This window comes from Eubalaena glacialis, chromosome X (assembly GCF_028564815.1).
Source record: "Eubalaena glacialis isolate mEubGla1 chromosome X, mEubGla1.1.hap2.+ XY, whole genome shotgun sequence".
NCBI classification, from domain to species: domain Eukaryota; kingdom Metazoa; phylum Chordata; class Mammalia; order Artiodactyla; family Balaenidae; genus Eubalaena; species Eubalaena glacialis.
In genome coordinates this window covers 112721366-112746264 of record NC_083736.1, presented here as the reverse complement: position 1 = coordinate 112746264, position 24899 = coordinate 112721366, and the positions used below count along the sequence as shown (strand labels likewise).

General features: G+C 36.6%; 1 protein-coding gene across 8 annotated transcripts in view; it reads left to right on the top strand.

The window, feature by feature from the left end:
* THOC2 (THO complex subunit 2) overlaps nucleotides 1-24899 on the top strand; it is a 103561-nt gene that overhangs the window by 58834 nt on the left and 19828 nt on the right. For 4 of the 8 annotated variants that reach the window (XM_061177837.1, XM_061177836.1, XM_061177832.1 and 1 more), the window contains exons 13-25: nucleotides 5484-5525; nucleotides 5966-6096; nucleotides 6194-6295; nucleotides 10391-10475; nucleotides 11090-11183; nucleotides 11591-11671; nucleotides 13593-13689; nucleotides 15711-15828; nucleotides 17102-17281; nucleotides 18101-18265; nucleotides 22365-22640; nucleotides 23902-24043; nucleotides 24501-24658. In XM_061177837.1, coding sequence (XP_061033820.1) covers nucleotides 5484-5525; nucleotides 5966-6096; nucleotides 6194-6295; nucleotides 10391-10475; nucleotides 11090-11183; nucleotides 11591-11671; nucleotides 13593-13689; nucleotides 15711-15828; nucleotides 17102-17281; nucleotides 18101-18265; nucleotides 22365-22640; nucleotides 23902-24043; nucleotides 24501-24658 — 1671 coding nt within the window. Of the gene's footprint in view, nucleotides 1-5483; nucleotides 5526-5965; nucleotides 6097-6193; nucleotides 6296-10390; nucleotides 10488-11089; nucleotides 11184-11590; nucleotides 11672-13592; nucleotides 13690-15710; nucleotides 15829-17101; nucleotides 17282-18100; nucleotides 18266-22364; nucleotides 22641-23901; nucleotides 24044-24500; nucleotides 24659-24899 lie in introns of all 8 variants that reach the window. The other 4 variants (XM_061177830.1, XM_061177835.1, XM_061177831.1 and 1 more) reach the window with 1 other exon arrangement.

The window sequence follows — 24899 nt, the reverse complement described above, 5'->3', positions numbered from 1 at the left end:
CTAAGGGTGTATGCCCAGTAGTGGGATTGCTGGGTCATATGGTAGTTCTATTTTTAGTTTTTTAAGGAACCTCCATACTGTTCTCCATAGTGATCAGTTTACATTCCCACCAACAGTGCAGGAGGGTTCCCTTTTCACCACACCCTTTCCAGCATTTATTGTTTCTAGATTTTGTGATAATGGCCATTCTGACTGCTGTGAGGTGATACCTCATTGTAGTTTTGATTTGCATTTCTCTAGTAATTAGTGATGTTGAGCATCTTTTCATGTGCTTCTTGGCCATCTGTATGTCTTCTTTGGTGAAATGTCTATTTAGGTATTCTGCCCATTTAAAAAAATATTTTAGATCCTGCATGCTGCAACTAAGAGCCCGCATGCCACAACTAAAGATCCTGCATGCCACAACAAAGATCGTGCACGCGGCGACAAAGATCCCATGTGCTGCAACTAAGACCTGGCACAACCAAATAAATAAATAAATATTAAAAAACCAAAAACAATCAGAACCTTGATTATAATTCTTATTGTCCAAATGGAGACAGACACTGCTATTATCATTGGCACTCTAGAGTTGGAGCCCAAGTTTAATCTATAACACCCTTGCTATTTAATGAGTCTGAGCAGGGAAAAACTGTTAGGATGTTTATATTAGTACTTGTATTATCCCCTATAATGATTGGTTTGAACTCAGGTCACTTTAGCTATTACTGAATATCTTCATGTGACAATTCTAATCAAGGTGTAGAATCATAGTTAAGGTAATAAATTACAAATAGGATCTTAATTTTTCCCGTTAGCTATGCTTTTTACCTAAGAGAGATATATAAACATACAAGGATAGGCAGATATTAAATCTATTAGTAGGCAACTGTAGACTCGATGTACAAACAGTGTAGTTTTAAAAAAATACATTTTTTACAAGAAAGGAAAGCAGAATTTTTAGTGTGGACCACATACTTGCTGTAAACAATTGATTCAACTGCTGTACCTCTTCTCCAAGGCTGTTTCCTGAAATTCAACCTCAGTGTTCAGTTTCAGAAAAAAAAAATTCATAGTGTGTGAAAGAGAGGTAACATTTAAAAGTTACCCTGGGATAAGAACTGAGAGCCAGCACATATGGTCATCCTGTGTGTGGGTGACCATATTATTCATTCTTTGGCATCTTAGTAGAGATTTGTATTGACTAAAAAAGAAAGGTGGTGGCAGATAGTACTTTTCATTTAGTATCCCTTCCTGTGTTTTCATAAATGATGTATCAAAGTTAAGGGGTTATTTCTAAGTGTTTTGTAAAGTTTTTAAGAGTTTCTGATTGAAAGTTAAAAAGGCTTTGATCAAAACATTGAAAGGTGATTCTGTTATCTCTTCTCCAGGCTTGGTAAACTCAGGTTCCCATAACTTTTCTTTTTTAAAAAATATTAATTTATTTTGAATTTTTAAATTTAATTTATTTTTTATACAGCAGGTTCTTATTAGGTATCTATTTTATACATATTAGTGTGTATATGTCGATCCCAATCTCCCAATTCATCCCACTACCCCTTTCCCCCCTTGGTGTCCATGTGTTTGTTCTCTACGTCTGTGTCTCTATTTCTGCCTTGCAAACAGGTTCATCTGTACCATTTTTCTAGATTCCACATATATGCGTTAATATACGATATTTATTTATCTCTTTCTGACTGACTTCACTCTGTATGACAGTCTCTAGATCCATCCACGTCTCTACAAATGACCCAATTTCATTCCTTTTTATGGCCGAGTAATATTCCATTGCATATATGTACCACATCTTCTTTATCCATTCATCTGTCGAGGGGCATTTAGGTTGCTTCCATGACCTGGCTATTGTAAATAGTGCTGCAGTGAACATTGGGGTGCATGTGTCTTTTTGAATTATGGTTTTCTCAGGGTATATGCCCAGTAGTGGGATTGCTGGGTCATATGGTAGTTCTATTTTTAGGTTTTAAGGAACCTCCGTACTGTTCTCCATAGTGGCTGTATCAATTTACATTCCCACCAACAGTGCAAGAGGGTTCCCTTTTTTCCACACCCTCTCCAGCATTTGTTGTTTGTAGATTTTCTGATGATGCCCATTCTAACTGGTGTGAGGTGATACCTCATTGTACTTTTGATTTGCATTTTTCTAATAATTAGTGATGTTGACCAGCTTTTCCTGTGCCTCTTGGCCATCTGTATGTCTTCTTTGGAGAAATGTCTATTTAGGTTTTCTGCCCGTTTTTTGATTGGGTTGTTTGTTTTTTTGATAATGAGCTGCTTATATATTTTAGAGATTAATCCTTTGTCCGTTGATTCGTTTGCAAATATTTTCTCCCATTCTGAGGGTTGTCTTTTTGTCTTGTTTGTAATTTCTTTTGCTGTGCAAAAGCTTTTAAGTTTCATTAGGTCCCATTTGTTTATTTTTGTTTTTATTTCCATTTCTCTAGGAGCTGGGTCAAAAAGGATCTTGCTGTGATTTATGTCATAGAGTGTTCTTCCTATGTTTTCCTCTAAGAGTTTTATAGTGTCTGGCCTTACATTTAGGTCTTTAATCCATTTTGAGTTTATTTTTGTGTATGGTATTAGGGAGTATTCTAATTTCATTCTTTTACATGTAGCTGTCCAGTTTTCCCAGCACGACTTATTGAAGAGGCTGTCTTTTCTCCATTGTATATCCTTGCCTCCTTTGTCATAGATTAGTTGACCATAGGTGCGTGGGTTTATCTCTGGGCTTTCTATCCTGTTCCATTGATCTATATTTCTGTTTTTGTGTCAGTACCAGAGTGTCTTGATTACTGTAGCTTTGTAGCATAGTTTGAAGTCAGGGAGTCTGATTCCTCCAGCTCCGTTTTTTTCCCTCAAGGCTGCTTTGGCTAGGTTCCCATAACTTTTAACTTACAGGTTATATTTTCCTATTTCTAAGTTATTTTGATGGGTCTTATTTAGACCCTAACAAAAAGATTCTTCTATTAGAGTAGTTTTAAGACATAAATGTGTAGTTCTTAGCCTATTACATGGCATGTAGTACTCAATGAATGATAGTTAATAAGGACAGTGACAATAATGCCGTAATTTACTTAGATGTAGTCTAAGTCACAAATTTAAATATTTTTCATTTTTTTCCCTTTTCAGTTTTTCCATGGATGTGGGGGGGGGATGGTTCGGGTGGTAATGCGAGTGATGGGGAGCAGCAGCTGAGGCTTCACTCGCTCGCCCACTGCTCACCTCCTGCTGTGCGGCCCGGTTCCTAACAGGCCACGGACCGGTACTGGTCCTCGGCCTGGTGGTTGGGGACCCCTGCTCTAAAGTAGCATTTGAAACATTCATGGGTTAGAAGTACTAAAAATAGGATATTAGTAATAAAAACGTAATTTATCTAGTTATATCTACGACTTACCCCAGCCTTTATTTCTGAACTCTCCAAAAGCCCCTTCTTGTTGAACCTGCTGTTTTTTGGGGGGCACGGTGCTCAGTAGTGTTATGCAGCTCCGTCAGCTGCTCTGTTGTTACAGGGCAAGATTGGAACCTGCTTGGGGTCATTTATAGCTGATGGTCTGTGTAGACATAAATGTGAGTGCTCAATTTTATTCAAACTTAAAAATTCAGTTCCTAACAGTACATTGATAAGTGTAGTCTTGATCTTAAAGAGATCCTGAAAGATAGTAACTTTGTCAGTTCCTCAAAGATAGGAACTCCCTCCTGTTCATCTTTGAATTCCCAGTGCCTGGCACATAGTAAACCAATGAATGAATGAATGAATGTCTTTTGTCCCTCCCCATCCTTACTTTCTTCAACTTCTGCCTGGCCATTCAGTAAAACTTTTAGTATTCTATTGTGGGAATGGAGAGTTTTGTATGTGCTCTGAATTAAAAAGCAAATTAAGTTAAACTAAATGAAAAAGAAAGCATCAGGGGAGTGGAATGTGTGAAGAAAATCACTTTTACATGCATGTACATCTTGTTTTTTTTTGTTTTGTTTTGTTTTTGTTCATCTTGGTTATAATTAGCCTTTGATAGAAACCTTTTCTTACTGCTCTTCTAGATAGTTTCCTTGTGCTTTCCATATTTCTTTCTCCCTTTCAAATTTTCCTGCTTGTGAAATCTAGAGAATTGACAAATAGACATTAGAAACTAATATAAGTATCTAGTAAGAGGAATTAGGACAGCTTAGTAACTAAGAAAATGTTTTATTTGTATGGAGAAAACTATGTATAGCTTTATTAGGTTCATGTGAATCATAGTATACTAGCAAAGGAGTAGCTTAACTGCCTTTATCCCCAACACAATACCCTATAAACCGGATTCTTCCAATTATGACATACCGTTATTTCTGCCTCCCAGTGTACATGCAGTATGCCACCAGAATTACCATCCCCCTCCAACAAAATAAAAGCAGCTATATAGTTTGTTTTCTGCCAGGCCACTCCTTCATAACCTGACTCCTTATTTGCTGACCAGGATGTATGTTGACTTAATAATCGTTTCTGTGAAAGGGAACCATATCTTTTTAACCTGCCAATTAAAAAAGTGTGATTCTGTATGTTTTCCCATCAAGGTAACATGGCCGTCCCTGAATTAGTCTTATGTGAAAATGTTGCACGGAAGTTAGACTTCCCTGTAGTAACACCCATTAAATTACTCAAGCATGAAAACATACACGCACAAAATATCCTTATCTACCAATAAGGTATGTTAGCTGCATATTAGCTTTTCCCTTTCTCATACTTGGTATTGAGCTAAATACATTCCAGAAATCTAGATTGTCCTTGAGTATCAGTGCTTCACCTGTCCTTTTGGCCTTTGCACACTCCCCCAGCACTCCACCTGCCTATACACACACAAATGTTACAATTTCATTTTGAATGTATAGACAGCATTGTCAAACATGGCACTTCAGCAGCCCACCTGCAAATCACTGATAAAATAATGACCCAGGCTTTTTCATTCAGTCTGTCCAAGTTAGGAAGTGGTTTGGTCTTTGTCAGCAATGGTATTAATATTTTGGGCCTATTTCTTAGGGCTTAAGTAGTGGTGAATTAAAACATAGCTTTGGATTTCTTGGGTTTAATTTTTGTTGTCGCTGCTTTAGTGTTAGATTTTACCAATTCTGAGGGGGAAAACTAGAACGTCTGGAAGGAGAAATGCAAATGCATTATAACTAAATTGTGCTGGCTACAATTTTATAATAAATACTCAGATCAGTTTTAGGATGCTTTGGTTTGTGGTAATGAGGTTGAGAAAAGAATTGGCTTATAAAACTGGCATTTAAAATTCATGAATGTCACAAATTTTTTGGAGGTTAGAAATGTAGATGAGAATTTAAAATGTTAATTGGTAATACTGACTGTATGTAAAATCTACATGTGTGTAACAAGTAACGAAATAATTCACAACTACATGCAAGTTAATTGTTTTTCAAATTAGAAACGAAATTGTGACAGCATAATCTTAACCTTTTTGCATTTTATTTATAGTTTTTTTTAATTTTAGTTTCAGTCTGATGGAAGCAAACAAGAAGATAAAGAGAAGACGGTAAGAGACTAGAAAAATCCAATGTGTCTAATGTTTGTCTAGGTACAGCATACTGTAAATTTTACTGTGAACAAGCTTTAATCACCTATGTGAATAACTATTTTATACTTTACATGTTGAATGTAGCTTTTGGCATATCGTACAAAGTATCTTTTAAGATTGACAGCCTCCTGTTTTTGAGTATTACCATGTTGAGAAAGGAAAAGGGATAAAAAGTCCCTCATTCTTGCTACCCCTTTCCTTCCCTCACCTCATTTGCTTTCTTAGATGGAGAAACACAAATAACCATTGTGAAAAGTACAGTGATAGTGTGGGGAATTAGATATGGTGTGTTATTAAATCAAGGAATGGCAATATTTCCAAGGCTTACATAAATTTGTTTGGGGGGGGGATTAATATGCACCTCTTAACTGAAATAATTTTTCCTCCATTTTTCGTAGGAAGTTATCCTTAGCTGCTTGCTTAGCATTACTGACCAGGTATTACTTCCATCTCTTTCTTTGATGGACTGCAATGCTTGTATGTCTGAGGAACTGTGGGGAATGTTTAAAACATTTCCATATCAGCATAGGTAAATACATAATATTTTTGTATTTTTAGCTACTATTCTAGTGCACTAACCTCTAAGTGTTTAACTTTTCCTAATTCTTCATCTCATCATTTTCAAGATATCGTCTGTATGGCCAGTGGAAGAATGAAACTTACAACAGTCATCCACTTTTAGTAAAAGTTAAAGCTCAAACAATAGACAGAGCCAAATATATCATGAAGTAAGTTTTAATTTATTTTTCTTCTTAATATCTGGATCTGATTTACTTTTTTTCAGCCAGCTCATGTCTGAGCCTCAGTTTTGAGGAAGCCCAGGAGTATTTGCTAATGGTGTAGCTAATTATATACTACACGTAGAGTGACTATCAATTTTTGTGGTTTTTAGCTCATTTTGACTACCATGTTAGTTTTTGTAGTTGTCATGTTTGCACAGCTATAAAATCTAATAAAAATCCTCTTTAGGATGCATTATATTATAGGATGAGGTTTTTTTTTTTTTTTTAAAGGAGAGCATACTATGTAGCCTTTGCTCAATTTGCATAATACATTCAGTGGCTTGTACAAGGTAGTCAAAGTTCTAGGAATTTCTGTTGAAAGTTATAATAAAGATTTCTTTTTTCTTTTTGGAAGATCTAGTAGAATCATGCAGAACTATCTCCTTAGGGAGTCAACTTTTGAAAAATTTATAGTTTTTTCATTTGTGTGCTTTATTTTCATGTCATTAAAAACATAAGAGTGATGTTAATCTATTGATACTTCCTGATAAACTGTTTGAAGTTTAATTATGAAAATTGTATACTTCAGATCAGTATTGGTTTAGATACTAATTACACTGCTGTATTGCAAGGGTTTTTCAGCAAGGCTGTTTATTGTCATTTCTTTTACATTTGTGCAGTCGTATGGTTATTCTAATTAGAAGTAGTGCATTCACTAGTTTAACTAGATTTAACAGTATGCAGTGACACTTTCTTTCTTTTTTTTAATAAATTTATTCATTTATTTATTTATGGCTGTGTTGGGTCTTTGTTGCTGTGTGTGGGCTTTCTCTAGTTGCGGCGAGCGGGGGCTACTCTTCGTTGTGGTGCACGGGCTTCTCATTGTGGTGGCTTCTCTTGTTGTGGAGCACAGCCTCTAGGCATGTGGGGTTCAGTAGTTGTGGCTCGCAGGCTCTAGAGCGCAGGGTCAGCAGTTGTGGTGCACAGGCTTAGTTGTTCCGTGGCATGTGGAATCTTCCCAGACCAGGGCTCGAACCCATGTCCCCTGAATTGTCAGGCAGATTCTTAACCACTGTGCCACCAGGGAAGCCCCCAGTGATACTTTCTTTGCTGAATGATATTGTTGTAGGTCACAGTCTACCAGGGAAACAGGTGTGTGCACAATCACAGTCTGGTTTAATAGATGCTGTTATACAATATGTATAAAGTTCTATGGGATGATAGAGAGGAGAATGAATATTTCACCCCATGGAAGTTGGGGAAGGCATGGAAAGAGATGATATTAGAACTGGTCCTTCCGAAAGAGTTCCAGGCTTAAAAATTCCCCAAGTAGAGTTTCTAGCTTAACAACAGCTAATATTTTTGAAGCCATTACTATGTGTGGTGGGCGCTGAACTAAGTGCTTTATATGGATTATTTAATGATACATTAAATTTTTTTTTTGATAAATTTATTTTATTTATTTATTTTTGGCTGTGTTGGGTCTTCGTTGCTGCACGCGGGCTTTCTCTAGTTGCGGTGAGCAGAGGCTATTCTTCGTTGCAGTGCGTGGGCTTCTCTTGTCGTGGAGCACGGGCTCTAGGTGCGCGGGCTCAGTAGTTGTGGCTCACGGGCTCTAGAGCACAGGCTCAGTAGTTGTGGCGCACGGGCTTAGTTGCTCCGCGGCATGTGGGATCTTCCTGGACCAGGGATCGAACCCGTGTCCCCTGCAATGACAGGCATATTCTCAACCACTGTGCCACCAGGGGAGCCCTGATACATTAAATATTGAATCTGTCTCTTCCACTCTCTACCACCACTAACTTAGTTCTTTTATCTGGAGTGTTATAGTGCCTTGTATTATTCTCTTTCTTCAAAATCCTTTGGTGACTAAGCATTGCCTGAAGGTTATATGTCAGACTTTATGGCTTGGTGATATAAGAGAACCTTCATGATCTGTCTCTCCCTATTTCCATCCTCATTTCCCGCCAATTCTACCTCTAGCTGTACTGAGCCCACTTATGTTTCCCTAAATGTGCTATGGTCTCCTTTTCCTTCGCATATATTTTTTGTTTCTTTTGTTTGTACAGCTTTTCCCTTACCTCTTTTTCCTCTCTCCATCTGGTGACCTCATCATTGGACAGTGGGCTCCAGTGTCACCTCTGTGAAGCCTTCCATTGCACATACCACCAAGCACAATTGATTGTTCTTTATTTGTGCTACCACTATCTCATATGCATATAAATACTATCATACCGCTTATGTATATTGCTATGATTATTTTTCTTTTTAAAATTATCTAATATTTTGACTAGTTTATATATTCACATGGTTTAAATTGTAGTAGATATGAAAAGGTAGACAGTAAAAAGTCTCTCACCCTGTCCACTCAGTTCTCCCAAGGAAAAAAAAAGTGGTCACTGTTTAGTTTCTTATTTATCATTCCGGCTATTTTTATGTATATGCAAGTGAATACAAATATATTATTCCCTCCCTTTTTATACTACTGATAGCATATAATAAGTACTGTTCTATAAGTTGCTCTATTTGTTTAAGAATATAAAAATTTTAAAAGTGGTTTTAAATCTACCTCCCCAGCTGGACTGAGCTTGAGAGCAGGAGCTGCTACTCATCCTTGTATTCCTAGTGCTTAGCACTTTGCCTGTCACAGAAGACATTAATATGAATTAATGAATAAGTAAATTAATACAAGTGTTTATCACAGAATATGTGCAGAATTTTTAATGTACTTGGATTTTTGTTATATTTGTAAGCTCAACTGTTTCACCAGCCTTGAATAATATGATTTTGATATTGATTGAACTTTTTAAGTTGAGAATGGAATGTATTAATTTATTGCTTGGGAATTTCACAAGTTTTGATTACTGTTTAAAACATGAATTTGCTATAGGACATCCAGTAATTCATGCCACAAATGTTCATTGATTGTGTTCCATATGCCAAGCACCATGGTTGCTTGAGAGGAGGACGTAATCAAGATAATATTCCTTTTATTTATTTATTTTTTTTGGTGTTGGGGGAGAGGAAGCAGAAGAGAGTGGGATAAAAAATATGGAAAGGAAGGGTTGGCTTTGGCAAGTAGGAGGGCTTGCCTGAAATAGTAGGGTTAGAAGTAAGGGCAGGTGGTGGTAGAACTTTATTTGTGCTTCAAATAAAGCTTCAAAGTAGAACAGAGTATAGCCAAAGTTTAAAACTGATGGGTCTCTCTTTTCCATGGGAAAAAAAGAAACTGGGCCATGCAGAATGGGAAAGGGAAGCAGTTGTTGATGAAATAATTTTGATTGATGGATCAGTTTTGTCAAAAGAAGTTTCTTAAGATAATTGTATCAAGTTTGTCACTTCCAGAATGGTCACATTCCTTGAATTGTCAACTAAATTCATTATTTGCTTCATTATATTTTCACTCTAGAAAGCTTCCTGTCACTTGTTAGTTTTTCAGGTTTCTAGATTTATTATGTAGTAATTTCATCAGAAGAGTTAAAGATCCTGTGTAATAATTGTTTTGAATTTGTAAGCATTTCGTAGATATAAATTTCCAAAATGTTAGTAAAAGAATACTGAGTAGAGGGAGAATTAAAGAGGAAGGACAAGAGTAGAATTGATTTTTCAAGAATTGTTTACTTTGAATATGAAAACCAGAGAACTTCTTGTATCAAGGAGTGCAGCATTACCTATCACTCTGTTAGGGTCACTGAGACAGATGGCATGAGGCATTTCAATGTATTACACCAAATTTGATATCTTAATCCCTAAACTGATAATGAGCCCTTCTAAATCTAAAATAATTATTCTCTGTAAGAAGAGTTTTATGTACTTGTAGAGTACGTTAAGAGTTTTAATGCTTATTAGACTATTACTATAAAATGAACATGTGTATATTGTAAATGTTAAGCATTAATACAAAATTTTAATACCCTCTTAGAGAATGCCTAATCAAAATAGCCCAAGTCCTGTAGTAAAGCATATGATGAGGGTGGTTGTTTACATGGATCCATTTTGGATATTTGGGAAATAAATTTTTTTTCATGATGTAACAAAGCTACCAACATTAAAAGGGAAATTACTTAAGATGATCCCTGCCACCTTTTTCTCCCCTTGTAGGCGTCTAACCAAGGAAAATGTGAAGCCTTCTGGAAGACAAATTGGGAAGTTGAGCCACAGCAATCCAACCATTTTGTTTGATTATGTATGTTTTGAGGTTAATACTATTTTCAGGGATTTTTCTTTTTGTAGTCTTTAAATCAGCACAAGTGGAAATAGAATGATGTAGTTTAAAAATGTTTGATAGTTTTAGGGGACAAAAACTTTAGCAAATGAAACATTGTATGGTTATTCTAAAAACAAAATTTAGTATGTAATATATTTAACACATTGATCTACTTTTCTAATAATAAGTGACAGTGCTACTGTTATTAAACAGACTAACATTGTCTTGTGTACCACATTTTGAGTTATAAAAACATTAATAAAGTGATGCATTATTTGTTGATTTTAGTTTTTAGAAACATTTGAACAGCATTTCATTGTGATTCAGATGTAACACTTTCATGTTTAGAAAGAGATTTCTAAAACACATTATAATTCCAAAATTCAAGTTTGGATGCCCTGGAATTATTTCCTAATTGGAAATTGTAGCCTAAGAAAATATTTTCTAAGGAAATGATAAATACACAATGGAAGGAAACTAATTTTAAGCATTATTTCTTTTGAAAAAAAAAAGTGTAGCCATTATTTAGTTAGCACAGTAAAAGTTCTCTTTTGATTAGTCAATGCCTTTTATTCTTTGTTGCTGTCTTCCAGATCTTGTCACAAATACAGAAGTATGATAACTTAATAACACCTGTAGTAGATTCATTGAAATACCTCACTTCGTTGAATTATGACGTCTTGGCCTGTATCCTTTCAGGTGAAGTAATAACATAGATTTCACGTTTCATAGACCTTAGTGGTGAATGTTTTATTTTCATTCTAAGTTCCTTTAATAACCATCTGAGGTTGATTCAGTTGGCTGATCGAAAGGTTGACCAGTTGGGAGTTTGTGTGTGTGTCTGTGTTGTATATTGGGAAAGACAATGTTAAGATTACTAAATATCTTTGATATAGTTAGAATCTGCTTGCTGAAAGCTGGAAAAGAGGCTAAAAAAGAAAAGTTGGTACTACAGTGAGTGTATTTTTCCATAATTGGTAATAAATTGGAGCTAACAATTTACTTTATTTTCCAAGGGGTGGCTTTTTGTTGTTGTTGTTTTAGCGGTCTTTGTTAGGGATGTGTTGACAAAATTTTTTCTTAATATATGAAAGATTGTATCATTGAAGCTTTAGCTAATCCAGAAAAGGAGAGAATGAAACATGACGACACAACCATCTCAAGCTGGCTTCAGAGTAAGTATTTTTATTTTTCCAAGGATGAAATTTCCATCTGTTGTCATTGCTATGCTATGTATTCTGTTACCTATGCTAAGACCCTATTTGTCAAGTGCTCTTGAGAATATCTAGCCACTCAGCTTGTTCTACAGAGGGTTCATGTCCTTGGCTGTGTAAGGAGGTTCATATGGTACTTAATTCATTTTCTAACTCAAGAGGCCAGTATTGGCTGTGATAGCATTTGGGCAAGCATTACTGGGGAGATGAAAGTTCCCATCCATTCTATTATTTTAGAAGAATTAATCTCTTTTTTTTAAGATTTTTTTCTTGATGTGGACCAATTTTAAAGTCTTTATTGAATTTGTTACAATATTGATTCTGTTTTATGTTTTGGTTGTTTGGCTGTGAGGCATGTGGGCTCTTAGCTCTCCAACAGGGATCGAACCTGCACCCCCTGCATCTGAAGGTGAAGTCTTAACCAGTGGACTGCCAGGGAAGTCCCTAGAAGAATTAATCTTGAGGGAACTCTTCTCCCTTCTCTCCTTTCTATCCTGAGGTTCCAGTCACCTTAAAAGAACAAAAACTTGGTTGTTTAACAAAAAGCCCTAGCCTTGTTTTTTTTCCTTGTACCTTTGATTTCTAGCAGCCAGTTACATTTTCTTTCAACCTGTTGTGTCTCTGATAGCTGAATCTTGCAGTAGCTCCCCATTGCTCTTTGAAGTCTGCAATCTGTAATAAATCATACAAGTAAGTTCTTTTGGAATCAGGTCCTTTCTGTACTAGCCTCATCTTTTGCCCCTCCCTAATATTCTAGGTTCCGTTAATGCTGAACTTCTTGCACTTTCCATGGCCTTTTGCACATGTTATTCCCTCTTCTTGGGGTACCCTCCTATGCCCACTCATCTCTTCCAACACATTTTCTACTTATTCATTAGATTTCAGCTTAGAGGTCACTTTCTTTGGAAAGCTTTCCCTGTTAACAACCCAAAAGTCAGAATAAGGTGCCCCTCTTCTGTACTTCTATGGAACTTTTTATTCATCATAGTTATCTTAGTTTACTTTTCTATATCTCTCTGGACTGTAAGCTCCTTGAGGGCAGGACCTGTGTTTTGTCCATTGTCCTTTAGGTGCTCAGCAAATAATTGTTGAAAAGGCTGCAGATCACTTGACTTTACTGGGGTCTCCTCCTTTTTTTTTTTTTTTTTTTTTTTTTAAAAAGGCCACGCCGTGCTGCATGCGGGATCTTGGTTTCCCGACCAGGGATTGAACCCATGCCCCTGCATTGGGTGTGCCAAGTCTTAACCGTTGGATGGCCAGGGAAGTCCCTCCTCCTCTTGTCTTGAGTGGGGTTTTCTCCCTACTAATGTGATAAGGACTCTTGGCTAAAATTGGTCTTTTGATTGCTTCTTGGTCTGGCAATGTTTCCTTGCCCCTCCACAACTAGTGGCATGTTCCTAGATAAAATGAGATTTTTTTGTGTGACTCAAACATTTGAGGGGCAGGTGTTTTGTTGATCATTCAAGTTTACTGAGTCATCTGCAGGATTTTGTTGTGGCCTAATTAATGTCACAGGTTATGGAATCAGGCCGTATAAGTTTGAATCACTGTTCTACCTCATACCAACTGTGTGTCCATGAGCAAGTTACATGACCTGTCTGTTCGGAATTTCCCTCATCGATAGGTTTATACCAACTTGAGATGATTACTGCAAAGGTTAAATGAGATAATTACATAAAGAGCTTAATAGACTGCTTGGCATATGTATGGTCAATAAATATTAGCTATTATTAATTATAAAATTCTGTTCAGTGGCATCAGCAATACAATTTTTCCCACCTCATTTTGTTTTGGAAATTTCATTGAAATGACACTTAATATTGTGCTTTTTGTTTTATGAACTGTTTTTTAAAAAGCCCTATTCTTTTTTTATCTCATATAGGTCTGGCTAGTTTCTGTGGTGCAGTTTTTCGTAAATATCCAATTGATCTTGCTGGTCTTCTTCAATATGTGGCTAATCAGCTAAAGGCAGGCAAAAGGTATTCATAGCAAATTATATGTAAATGAAATTCAATAATTAGAGTACTTCTGCTGGTATTGAGATACTGACATTGCTATTATGTTGAAAAACTTTGTTGGTTGTAGGCTTAAGAACAATAATTGCTCACTTATTTATATGGAATTCTTTAATTAAAAGAAATAACTTAAAATATACAGAAAGAAATGTAATATTTGGCTATATGTGTAACTCATTAAGGAAACTAACTCATTTTGACTACCTGTTAGGCTTTTGAATAAATGGTTGATATGGTATATTGTAAATCCTCTTATGGCAAAACACATTGCACTATTGATTATGCTACTGGACAGTAATTGGCCTTTACATTGAACGTTTGGTAGGAATGTGTTTATTTTGAGGGTATATATAGTATCTTTAAAACACAACTATTTTTTTAATTTAAACTTCAGAGATAGGTAACACTAATGCACCTTTTGGACATTGTCTTCTTTTCTTTATAAATACTGAGTTTTATTATTTTATTCTGGACCAATATCAGTGCTTAGAGTTTGAATTAGAATGTATATTAAACCCCATCAGCAATAGACTGACTAGACTCAAAGAACTGGAAATGGTTTTCGAAAGCTTTCTGGTAGAAAGCAAACAGAAATTTGTAAAGCTATCTGGTGCTCCAAACAAGTATTACCTAAGTAATTCTTGACAGATTATTTTGGTTTAGGGAAAACTTAAAAAAAAAAAATTAGGTTCGGGATTTAATCCGCATATATCACTTGCTTTATACTCATCGATTGGCCATTCGTATACATTTTACTCTTCTGTGTCTATATAGGCCAGGAAAACATCACATTACTTTTAAATCTCTAGTTCAGTTTTCTGTACTGTGATATAGTTTTTGTGACCATCTAATGAAAAGATTGTTTAAAGGAAAAGCAAAATATTTCATTGGTACTTGTTGCATACTTATTTGCATGAGGGCCCTCTTGTTTTCAAAAACTATGTTTAGAGAAGCAAGGCAAGTTGAGAGAGTAAGCACTTAATAATAATCTTAGAAAACTGTTCCTTTGTCTATTAACTTGTATCTTGGGTATACCTAGCTTTACCTTTCTTTGGAAAAACATCTGTATTTGTTCTGTAGGAAAGAATGTTTTTCCTTATCTTCATTACTTAACAAATTAAGGAAGATCTTGGAAGTCATAAGGTGTTATTTCCATTGACAGTCCTAAACTTTGAGAATTCAAATGAGTAACTGTTGGCACAGTAATAAATATGCGTAAGGCAGGCCACTAAACTGTCATCTTAGGCTCAAATATCACAACTTGGAATTTGCATTTCCTTCCTTTTTTCCTTTCTCCTCTCCCTCCCTCCATTCCTCCCAAGTGTGTGTGATTGTTTAAAGAGATGGCTCTATACTATCAAAAAATATATATTGAGCATCCTGTACTGGAGGATAAAAAAAAATGCTATGAAGGGCATTATTGGGTTGGCTGCTAAAAATGAAATATGACCTGTATATTAGATAAAAGTATTGTATCAGTGTTAGGTTTACTAAAATTGATAACTATTGCTGTGGTTATGTAAGAGAATAGCGATAGTCTTAGGAAACACATTAGCAATTTTAGGGGTAATTAGGAATTTTAGGTACCTCTAAAATGATGTTACTTACTAGATAAGTTACTCTCAAATAGTTCAAGAAAATTGTGAGAGAGTGTGTGTGTGTGTGTGTGTGTGAGAGAGAGAGAGAGAGAGAGAAGATGGAGGAGAGAGAGAGAAAACAGAAATGATAAAGTGAACGGGATGTTCACAATGTTAATAACAGGTGAAGTAGGGATAAAGGCTATGTGGGTATGCTTTGTACTATTCTTATCTTTGTATCCTATCTGTAAGTTTGAAATTACTTCCAAGTAAAAAGTTAAACATATTACATGCCCCAAATATTTATATACAAATAATTTAGGGATTCTTAGTATATTAATTACAATTCATTTTTACTTTTATGTTTGAAGTTTCAACTATAGACTATTTCTTATTTTTCCTAAATAGTTTTGACCTGCTTATATTGAAAGAAGTGGTACAAAAAATGGCAGGAATAGAAATTACAGAAGAAATGACAATGGAGCAACTAGAGGCCATGACTGGTGGAGAGCAACTAAAAGCTGAGGTGAGAATTGCTCTTTTTGTTTAGTGACTCAAAATTCAAAATGTATGCATGCTCCCTTTTAAAATCGCATCAAAAAAAATAAAATACTTGGGAATAAACATCACCAAGGAGGTGAAAGACTTATATGCTGAAAACTACAAAACATTAATAAAGGAAATTGAAGATGATTCAAAGAAATGGAAAGATATCCCATGCTCTTAGATTGGAAGAGTTAACATTGTTAAAATGGCCATGCTACCCAAAGCAATCTACAGATTGAATGCAATACCTATCAAATTACCCATGACATTTTTTACAGAACTAGAACAAATAATCCTAAAATTTATATGGAACCATAAAAGACCCAGAATTGCCAAAGCAATCCTGAGGAAAAAGAACAAAGCAGTAGGCATAACCCTCCCAGACTTCAGACAGTGTTACAAAGCTACAGTAATCAAAATGTATGCATGTTCATAATAAAGAATTTAAACAGCACATAAGTACATAAAGCTAAGTGTCAAAGCCATACATACCCTCCTCTTACAATCGCCCCCACCTCCCTTTTAAAAATTGCGATATACTAGTTATTATTTTTTTTAAACATCTTTATTGAAGTATAATTGCTTTACAATGGTGTGTTAGTTTCTGCTTTATAACAAAGTGAATCAGTTATACATACACATATGTTCCCATATCTCTTCCCTCTTGCATCTCCCTCCCTCCCACCCTCCCTATCCCACCCTTTTAGGTGCTCACAAAGCACCGAGCTGATCTCCCTGTGCTATGCGGCTGCTTCCCACTAGCTATCTATTGTACATTTGGTAGTGTATATATGTCCATGACACTCTCTCACCCTGTACTAGTTATTTTAACCTTTTTAAAAAGCTGAAACAAAGTATAAAAGACAGTAAGTAATACATCTGGAGGGAAATAAATATCAAATCTTCTGTGGTCCTTGATACCCCAACGGGCATAAATCTGAGCATAGTTACTCTGTTGTTGACTCTGCTCCACACTGACTGAAGGATAATCCTTTATAAGGGACTGCATGGTAGAAAGTGGAAAATATGTAGAAGTTTAAAGACAGTTGACAGTTATCTTTAAGCCAGTGACTAAAGCCAGTGGCAGTAATAGTGTCAGTAAAATAAATTTGTAAAGAGAGGGAAGGAATGTAGAGTGTGTGGGTTTGTTATCTTCAGGATTGTAACCAAACCCTTTCTGTGTTTTTTCTTCAAATCAGATGGCATGTGTTATGTACTGGTACACTGGTAAAGTTATGTCTTCTCTTTTGCAGGGTGGTTACTTTGGCCAGATAAGAAACACTAAAAAATCCTCCCAGAGATTAAAGGATGCACTATTAGACCATGATCTTGCTCTTCCTCTCTGTTTGCTTATGGCTCAGCAGAGGAATGGGGTAATCTTTCAGGAAGGTGGAGAGAAACATTTGAAACTTGTGGGAAAGCTCTATGATCAGGCAAGTTAAAGTGGCCTTTGTGTTTCTGTGGGTTTTTAAATCTTGATAGTGGAAAATATAGAATGTGATACAATTTAAAAAATGTCATTTTGCACATCATATATATATCATATATATATCATATACAATATATAATATGTAATTATATAATTATATAATAGACATTCTGGAAATTGGGACTCTTTCTGTGCAAATTATGATATTTAAGAGATGGATCTAGGGGATATAATAATATGTATAAGGTTTTCAGTTAAGTAGATAACTTCAAGTTGTTTGCTCTCATCTTTTCTGATCTCTGGAAATCTGGAATTTCAGCCACAACAAAGTAGATATGATCTTCATTTATAAAATATATTTTTAAATATTAAGCACCAAAACCTATGGTTAGCCTACAAAATGTGTTTAACTATCACCAACTATATTACAAGGAAATAAAAAACATCACGCATATTTTATAAAGTTTTCGACTTTTAAGGGCCAAGAAAATTGACTTGCATATACATAAAATTGTTCTATGTGATTTAGATAAATATATTCTGCTACTAAAGGTGGTGAACAATAGCTTGGAACTTGAGACCTTGGTTGACTATTAAAGTCTTAGATTAGTCAACTTTTCAGGACTTGGGTATCTTTTTTGTAATATGATTATATGATTAAGTTTGTAGATTGTCTCCAAAGTTCTTTCAAGTAGTAAAATTTGAATTCTTAATTGTTAATCAAAATACTGTTAAAATATATCTTAGTCATTTTGGAAAATGTTATGTTGGTTTAGTAAAATGGTAGCACATTTGTGTTTTTTGTCTTATTTTTTAAATTTAGTGTCATGATACGCTGGTACAGTTTGGTGGGTTTTTAGCATCTAATCTAAGCACAGAAGATTATATAAAGCGAGTGCCTTCAATTGATGTGCTCTGTAATGAATTTCACACACCCCATGATGCAGCATTTTTCCTGTCTAGGCCAATGTATGCACACCATATTTCGGTAAGTATAAGTATCTTTGCTGCCATTCAGGAATGATTCCACATCACTACTTAACTTTTATTTGTAAATGCATTTTAATTTGACATAGATATAGATTATGAGAGAATTGCTCTTTTGTTAATACTCAGCTCTGTGCAGTGGGCAATGAAAATATCCCCTTTAAAAAGTAAGTCTTACTAGTTCTATAATTTTACTGTTACTACACCACCAGTTGTCCAAGTTGATGTCTTATGGGCCCTCTAGAACTATAGTTCTCCAACATTAGTGCAGCTCATCAGGGAATTATTAGAGAATCACCAAGGAAGGATCTTAAAAACTCAACCCCATGTCCATAAATTCTAATTTAGTAATTTGAATGGTACCTGGGGATTTTTGTTTTGTTTTTGTTTTTTTAACAAGCACTAGATGATTCTGATGCAGGCGAATGTGGTACGTCATTCTGAGAAACACTCCTCTTGAATACAGAGAATCCTGTTTCCTCAGTGACAGTATCACTGTCAGATAGTTGACTTGCTATTACACATACTGCCTTCAAAGAAATAAAGACTGACAGACTTAACCACCCCCAAACATTCTAAATACTCTTGCACTCTCTGTTGTGTAACTTCTAGGAAAGGTATATTCATGGCTCTTGTTTTATTTCTCTCCACCTAAATGAAACAACTGAAAACAAACAACAACAAAAAGCAAACTAGAGCCCTCCCAAGCAGGGTATCCCGTTAGTGACTGTACTGAAATTCAAGTAAGGATGTGGGGAAAGAGGAGACAGCCCTCCCTCCTTTTCTCTATCTGCCACCTGGACTCTTCCCTTTAAAGCAGTTACCTCTAATAGGAATTTACTTTTACTTTTCCCTCAGGGCCATGGTCAGTACTCTGTTTGGAAACTGTGGTACTTCCCCACTCTGACTGGAGCCCAAGCATATTCTTCATTTTTCTGTAGGCTTAGATTCTGGCCCTTCTGTTTATCTGTTGTTTTTTAAGTCTGTACTATGCAAGGCTTTCACTACAGATTTTGGGGAAGATCTTGTTCCCTTATCTTTAAGTAGGCTCCCTTCTTGTTCCCAGTGGGGATACAGGGCTGTGTAGTAGAGTGGGGGAAAAGGTGCTGAGAAATTTGGGATCTAATTGATCATTTAATCAACCATCAGCTGTTAGTGTTTACATATCAACTGCTACAGTCTCACACTTAACCTCTAACAACTAGCTAAATGTTAATTGATTCAGTTATCACTTGTAATACTGTGCTGTACTCTCTAGAGGGAAAAAGGGAATAAGGGAGTAGGATTGGGCTGCTTCTTCTCCTTTAGACTCTCTCAATCCAGAAAATTGTTATGCTCTCTTTGTGTAGTTATGTTTTGTGTTGTCGCCCCACCCCACAGTAGATCAGTCTCAGCTATACAACAGGGGACCTGATTTCTTGAAGGACTGAGGTGGGAGAATTGCTTCATCTCAGAAATTCTGACCTGCCCTGTGCTATACTGAGAAGTGACACACTAATCAGCGCTATTGAACCCTAGCAAACAGGAACACCTGGTTGCCTGAGGTTGGCTGAACTTTTCCAGGTCAGAAAATGGAGCAGGTCATTCATACCAACAGCTACTTTTTCCGTAGCCTGTGTAAAATATTGTGTCTTTGTCATTTAAGAGATAAAAACATCTAAACAAAGAAATGTCATTTTCCTTTCAAGTTTGAGGAGAAAAACAGAGAACTATACAGAGGTGGCTATACAACCAGATCAGGGGTAGGCCACATGCCACCCCCTGGAAAGGGAATTCCTCGGCAACCTTGGTTACACTGGATTGGGCATCCAGGCTTTCCTAGGGATCCTTACTTTTGCCTCTTGGGTGAAAGCCCCTCTTGAAGAACCTTTGATGAGAGAGTATGAGTATTAGAGGGCTGCTAGGTCCCTTCCATAAATTGACTATTGGCAGGCTCTCATGGGAATAATTTAGCCAACCAAACACTGCTCACATTGTTAGGCCAAAAGCTTTTTGAACAGTAATTGGAAGTACAGCAGGGAATTCCCTGGCGGTCCAGTGGTTAGGACTCTGCACTTCCACTGCAGGGGGCATGGGTTCGATCCCTGGTTGGGGAAATAAGATACCGCATGCTGCGTGGCATGGCCAAAAACAAAAAAAAGTACAATAACAGTGGATATCATTTCTATTCCGTAGGTCTAGTTCCCCAGGTGACTTTGTAGAGCTGTTATACTTATCCATTTGACTGAAGATGTGAGCTTGAAGAAGGGTTAAACTGACTTTAGGCAAGGAAATATTTGTCCTAGGCAAATATGCAGTAGAGCCGTCTTTTCTGATCAAGCCTATTTTTCTTTTTCAACTAGATAGGAATGAGGGGGGTGCCTGGAAATAGAAGTCACAGATTCAGAACCAAAGGATTAGGGAGACTGGGGCTATCATATAACACTGTCATACCTATAACCTAATTTTCAGTTTTAATTGCTGAGAGCCACCTTGCAACACTGGTCTGAAAGAAAGGCTTTTCCCCTAGTTCATATTCTAAATATGACCAAATCAGGTAGATAAGCTATCTTATGCAGGTAGTTTCATCACTGTTTTATTCTGTGTTTTGTTAGAACCTCAACAGATGTCTTTCCGTTCACATAGATTCATATTAGTTGCCTTCAGTAGGACCCACCCTCAAAAATTTAAAAGCCTTTTCTTATCCCAGCTGCTATTCTCTCAGGTCTCTGGTGTCATTGGGACCTCTCTCCTAAGTAATGTTCTTTATACTTATAGCTTTGCCACCTATGTGACCTCAGTAGTTACCAGCATGCTCTCTAAAATGGGGAAAACAGGAGATAATTTTTCCCACTTCTAAAGTAATTGTATGATTCTCAGAGCCTGCTTGAGATACCCTGTGGAACAAAGAGTACTTGGTATGCCTTCAATCCAGTGAGCCTGGGGTATGGAGCACTCAGGAGGGACGGCAGCTGGACTGTAAGGAGCCAAGACTCTTCTCGCCTATCACGATGCAGAACTGGAAGTGGAACCTTTGACTTCAGACCTTCTAGTTCTGGGTTCCATGTTTAGCACAAACTGTAAATGATTTAAGTGCTTTCTAGCATAAAGAAGAAGCTAGTTTTAGATCTCCTCTTAGGTTCATCTTCAGGGATGATGCCTAACCCAGACAGTTTTCTGGGTGAGAGCTCTTTCGTCTCAAAGAGACTGAAGGACATGAGATAATAGCAACAACTCCACTTTGTATTGTTTTCTTTTTTGTTTGACACACATTCTATGAACTAATATGTAGTCCCTCCCATTGTACTAACAGATTCTTTTTCTCATACAATTAAGGGTGTGGCCTTCCTCTGACTCTCCCCCAAATTAGGATAAACCAATCAGGCCAAAAAAAGCTGTGTTTCCGTCAGTTCCCACATGCTTTAAACTCCAGTATGCCATAGCCATTCAGAGAAAATCATAATTTAGCTTAGCAATAGGGTTACCAGTTGGTCCTGGTTTGCCTGAGACTCCCAGTTTTAGCACTACAGTCTTGCATCCTGGGAAACCCCTCAATCACTGGAAAACCTGGACAGTTGGTCCCCCTACTTAGCGGTCTTATGGTAACGTTCTCATAACCATTCTTTGTGTTGATCCAGCTTCTTAATTGACAAATCGTAACAGATGATAGGGGCTACATGTAGCGATAAAACATTCTGTTTTGGTTGGCTGTTACTAGTTCCATTCTGCCTCTTTACTAGTGTTAAGACCCTCTCCTTGGTTCCCTTGAATATCTCAAAAGCAGGAGTGGAAACCCTGCATGTTCAATCCTTGATGCAACAGCAAGAGAGAGTAGGGTGGGGGAAATGGACAGGGGGCCCACATACCCTATTCACTTACTCAACAGGTCAGATGCAATAAGAATCTTCAGAAAAGCTCATAGTAAGCACACAGGGCTAAATATTGAAACAGCTTCCAGGGATGATTTATCTTAAAAGAAATGTTGGTAAGAAATTAGAATTCCTACAACAGTTTTGATTGGTCATCTTCTGATTCTTGAAAAGGGAACCTAGGCTTTTATACGATGAAAATCAGTGCTATAAATTATATTGTATGTGTGTGTTTTTACTTTTTATCTCCAGTCAAAGTATGATGAACTTAAAAAATCAGAGAAGGGAAGTAAACAGCAACATAAAGTTCACAAGTACATTACATCATGTGAAATGGTGATGGCTCCTGTCCATGAAGCAGTGGTTTCCTTACATGTTTCCAAAGTCTGGGACGACATCAGCCCTCAATTCTATGCCACATTCTGGTCATTGACAATGTATGACCTTGCAGTTCCACATACCAGCTATGAACGGGAAGTCAATAAACTTAAAGTCCAGATGAAAGCAATTGATGACAATCAGGAAATGGTAGGTTTTTGTTCTAGTAGCTCAAGTACAATAACTTCATGGTATTGATTCAACATTATCCATACTTTGGAATTGTATTAGCTCAAATTCCTATCCTGTTGTTACATAATGTTTTTCTAAGTGGGTTTAGAGGTTATCTCTCCATGGGTGGGGCAGGGGCTTGGTGAGTACGTGGAGGTTATGACCAATCAAAAGGTATTTGAGGGCTGTGTTAGCAACTTAAAATGATCTACTTAACTCCAATTGCAAGAGCAATAGGAATTCCCCAAAGGAGAATTCTTTAGGAGAAAGCTTTATTGAAGAGGTGAGTCTTGAACTGGATAGGCCTTGAAGATAGGTTAAGTTTGGAAATATGGAGGCAAATTGGCGACTGTAAAGCTTCAGCAAAGGTATGAAGTAGTCTAAGGTTTAAAGAGACCACTTTTACTGTGGCGATTGGGCTTAGTGATAAATTTGAAAGGTTAGGTTGGGGCCAGGTGATGTAAAGCAATGAAAGTTAGAAAGGAAGGCTTGAGGGACTTCCCTGGGGGTCCAGTGGTTAAGACTCCGCGCTCCAAATATAGGAGGCCGGGGTTTGATCCCTGGTCGGGGAACTAGATCCTGCACGCATGCCGCAACTAAGAGTCCACATGCCGCAACTAAAAGATCCTGCGTGCTGCAACGAAGATCCCACGTGCCTCAACTAAGACCCGGCGCAGCCAAATAAATAATTATTTTTTAAAAATGCACTTTAAAAAAAAAAAAAAGGAAGGCTTGATAAAATTGAGAGCTATTTTAGATTCCTCAGTGGGGAAGCAATAATGGTAAAAATGGTACTTTAGACAGATTGCTCGTGACAGTGATATGAAGGATACGTTTGATAGGGCAAGGGACTGGCATTAGGCGGGAGACCAACTAGGTGGCTTTTTGGGTAATTCATTATGAAGTACTGAGAGCATAGACTATGGTGGAGGTAGTGGGAATGCAAAAGACTTGTAAGCAGTTAGAATATTGGAACAGAGAAGGAAGGATCAAAGATGACTCCATGCCTCAGAGTAAAAGTACCAGTGTTGAGAAGGTATCCTGTTTTGATAGTGTACGAAGACTGACTTTGTCTCGGATTTGTTGAATGGAGGTCAAAGCACATCCAAGTGGACTCCTGAACATCCCTGTTGAAGTAATTAGTATAAGATATCAGCATTTATCTCTTCAGATTTTTTAATTAAAAGAAGGAGAGGTGATGTGCCTGTAGTTAGAAAAGTATCTAACTTATACTTTGTAGCCTCCAAATAAAAAGAAAAAAGAGAAGGAGCGATGTACTGCCCTTCAGGACAAGCTTCTTGAAGAAGAAAAGAAACAGATGGAACATGTACAGCGAGTGCTACAGAGACTGAAACTGGAAAAGGACAATTGGCTTTTAGCAAGTAAGTTGTTGGAATTGTTACATTTCTGCCACTGCTACATTAAAAAAGCAAACTTTTATAACTTTGGAGGTATTGAAGTGTATTATGTTTGTATTTCAACTCAGTGTTCACTATCCCATTCTTTGGTTATTCATTAACGCAGAGTCGACTTCACATGTTCACTGAAGGAACAGATTTAATTTGCTGGTGAAATTAATTAACTTAAAACTACAATATTGGCAGCTTATCATTCAACTTTTCTGTATAAAATCTTATCTCTGGAGAAATTATAGGTAGAAAAATGTCCACAGAGTGAAAATGAAAGTCTTATCCCAGGCATGACCTTTTGGTTACAAACTATAAATAGTTTGTGGTTTTATATCATTCTCTACACTAAAGTTTATGTTGTCATGTTTAGTGGCCTTGAGGCACTTGAGGAAGAAGTTTACCACTTAATATATTCTTCCCTTATTTTTAGAATCTACCAAAAATGAGACCATCACAAAATTTCTACAGCTGTGTATATTTCCTCGATGTATTTTTTCAGCAATTGATGCTGTTTACTGTGCTCGTTTTGTTGAATTGGTACATCAACAGAAAACTCCAAATTTTTCCACACTTCTTTGCTATGATCGAGTAAGTTCTTTTTATTGCAACCTTTAAAAAAAAGTCTCACACAAAGATAGCTAAACATTATATATAATCTATAGAGGTATTATTGTGTGTGTGGTTAAAAGCATGAACTCAAGAGCCAAGTGCCTGAACTTGAATCCTAGCTCTGCTACTTTCTAGCTATATGATCTTTGGCAAGTTTTTTTTAACCTCTCTGTGCCTCAGTTTTCTATCTGTAAAATGGGATAATAGTACCTGCTTCATA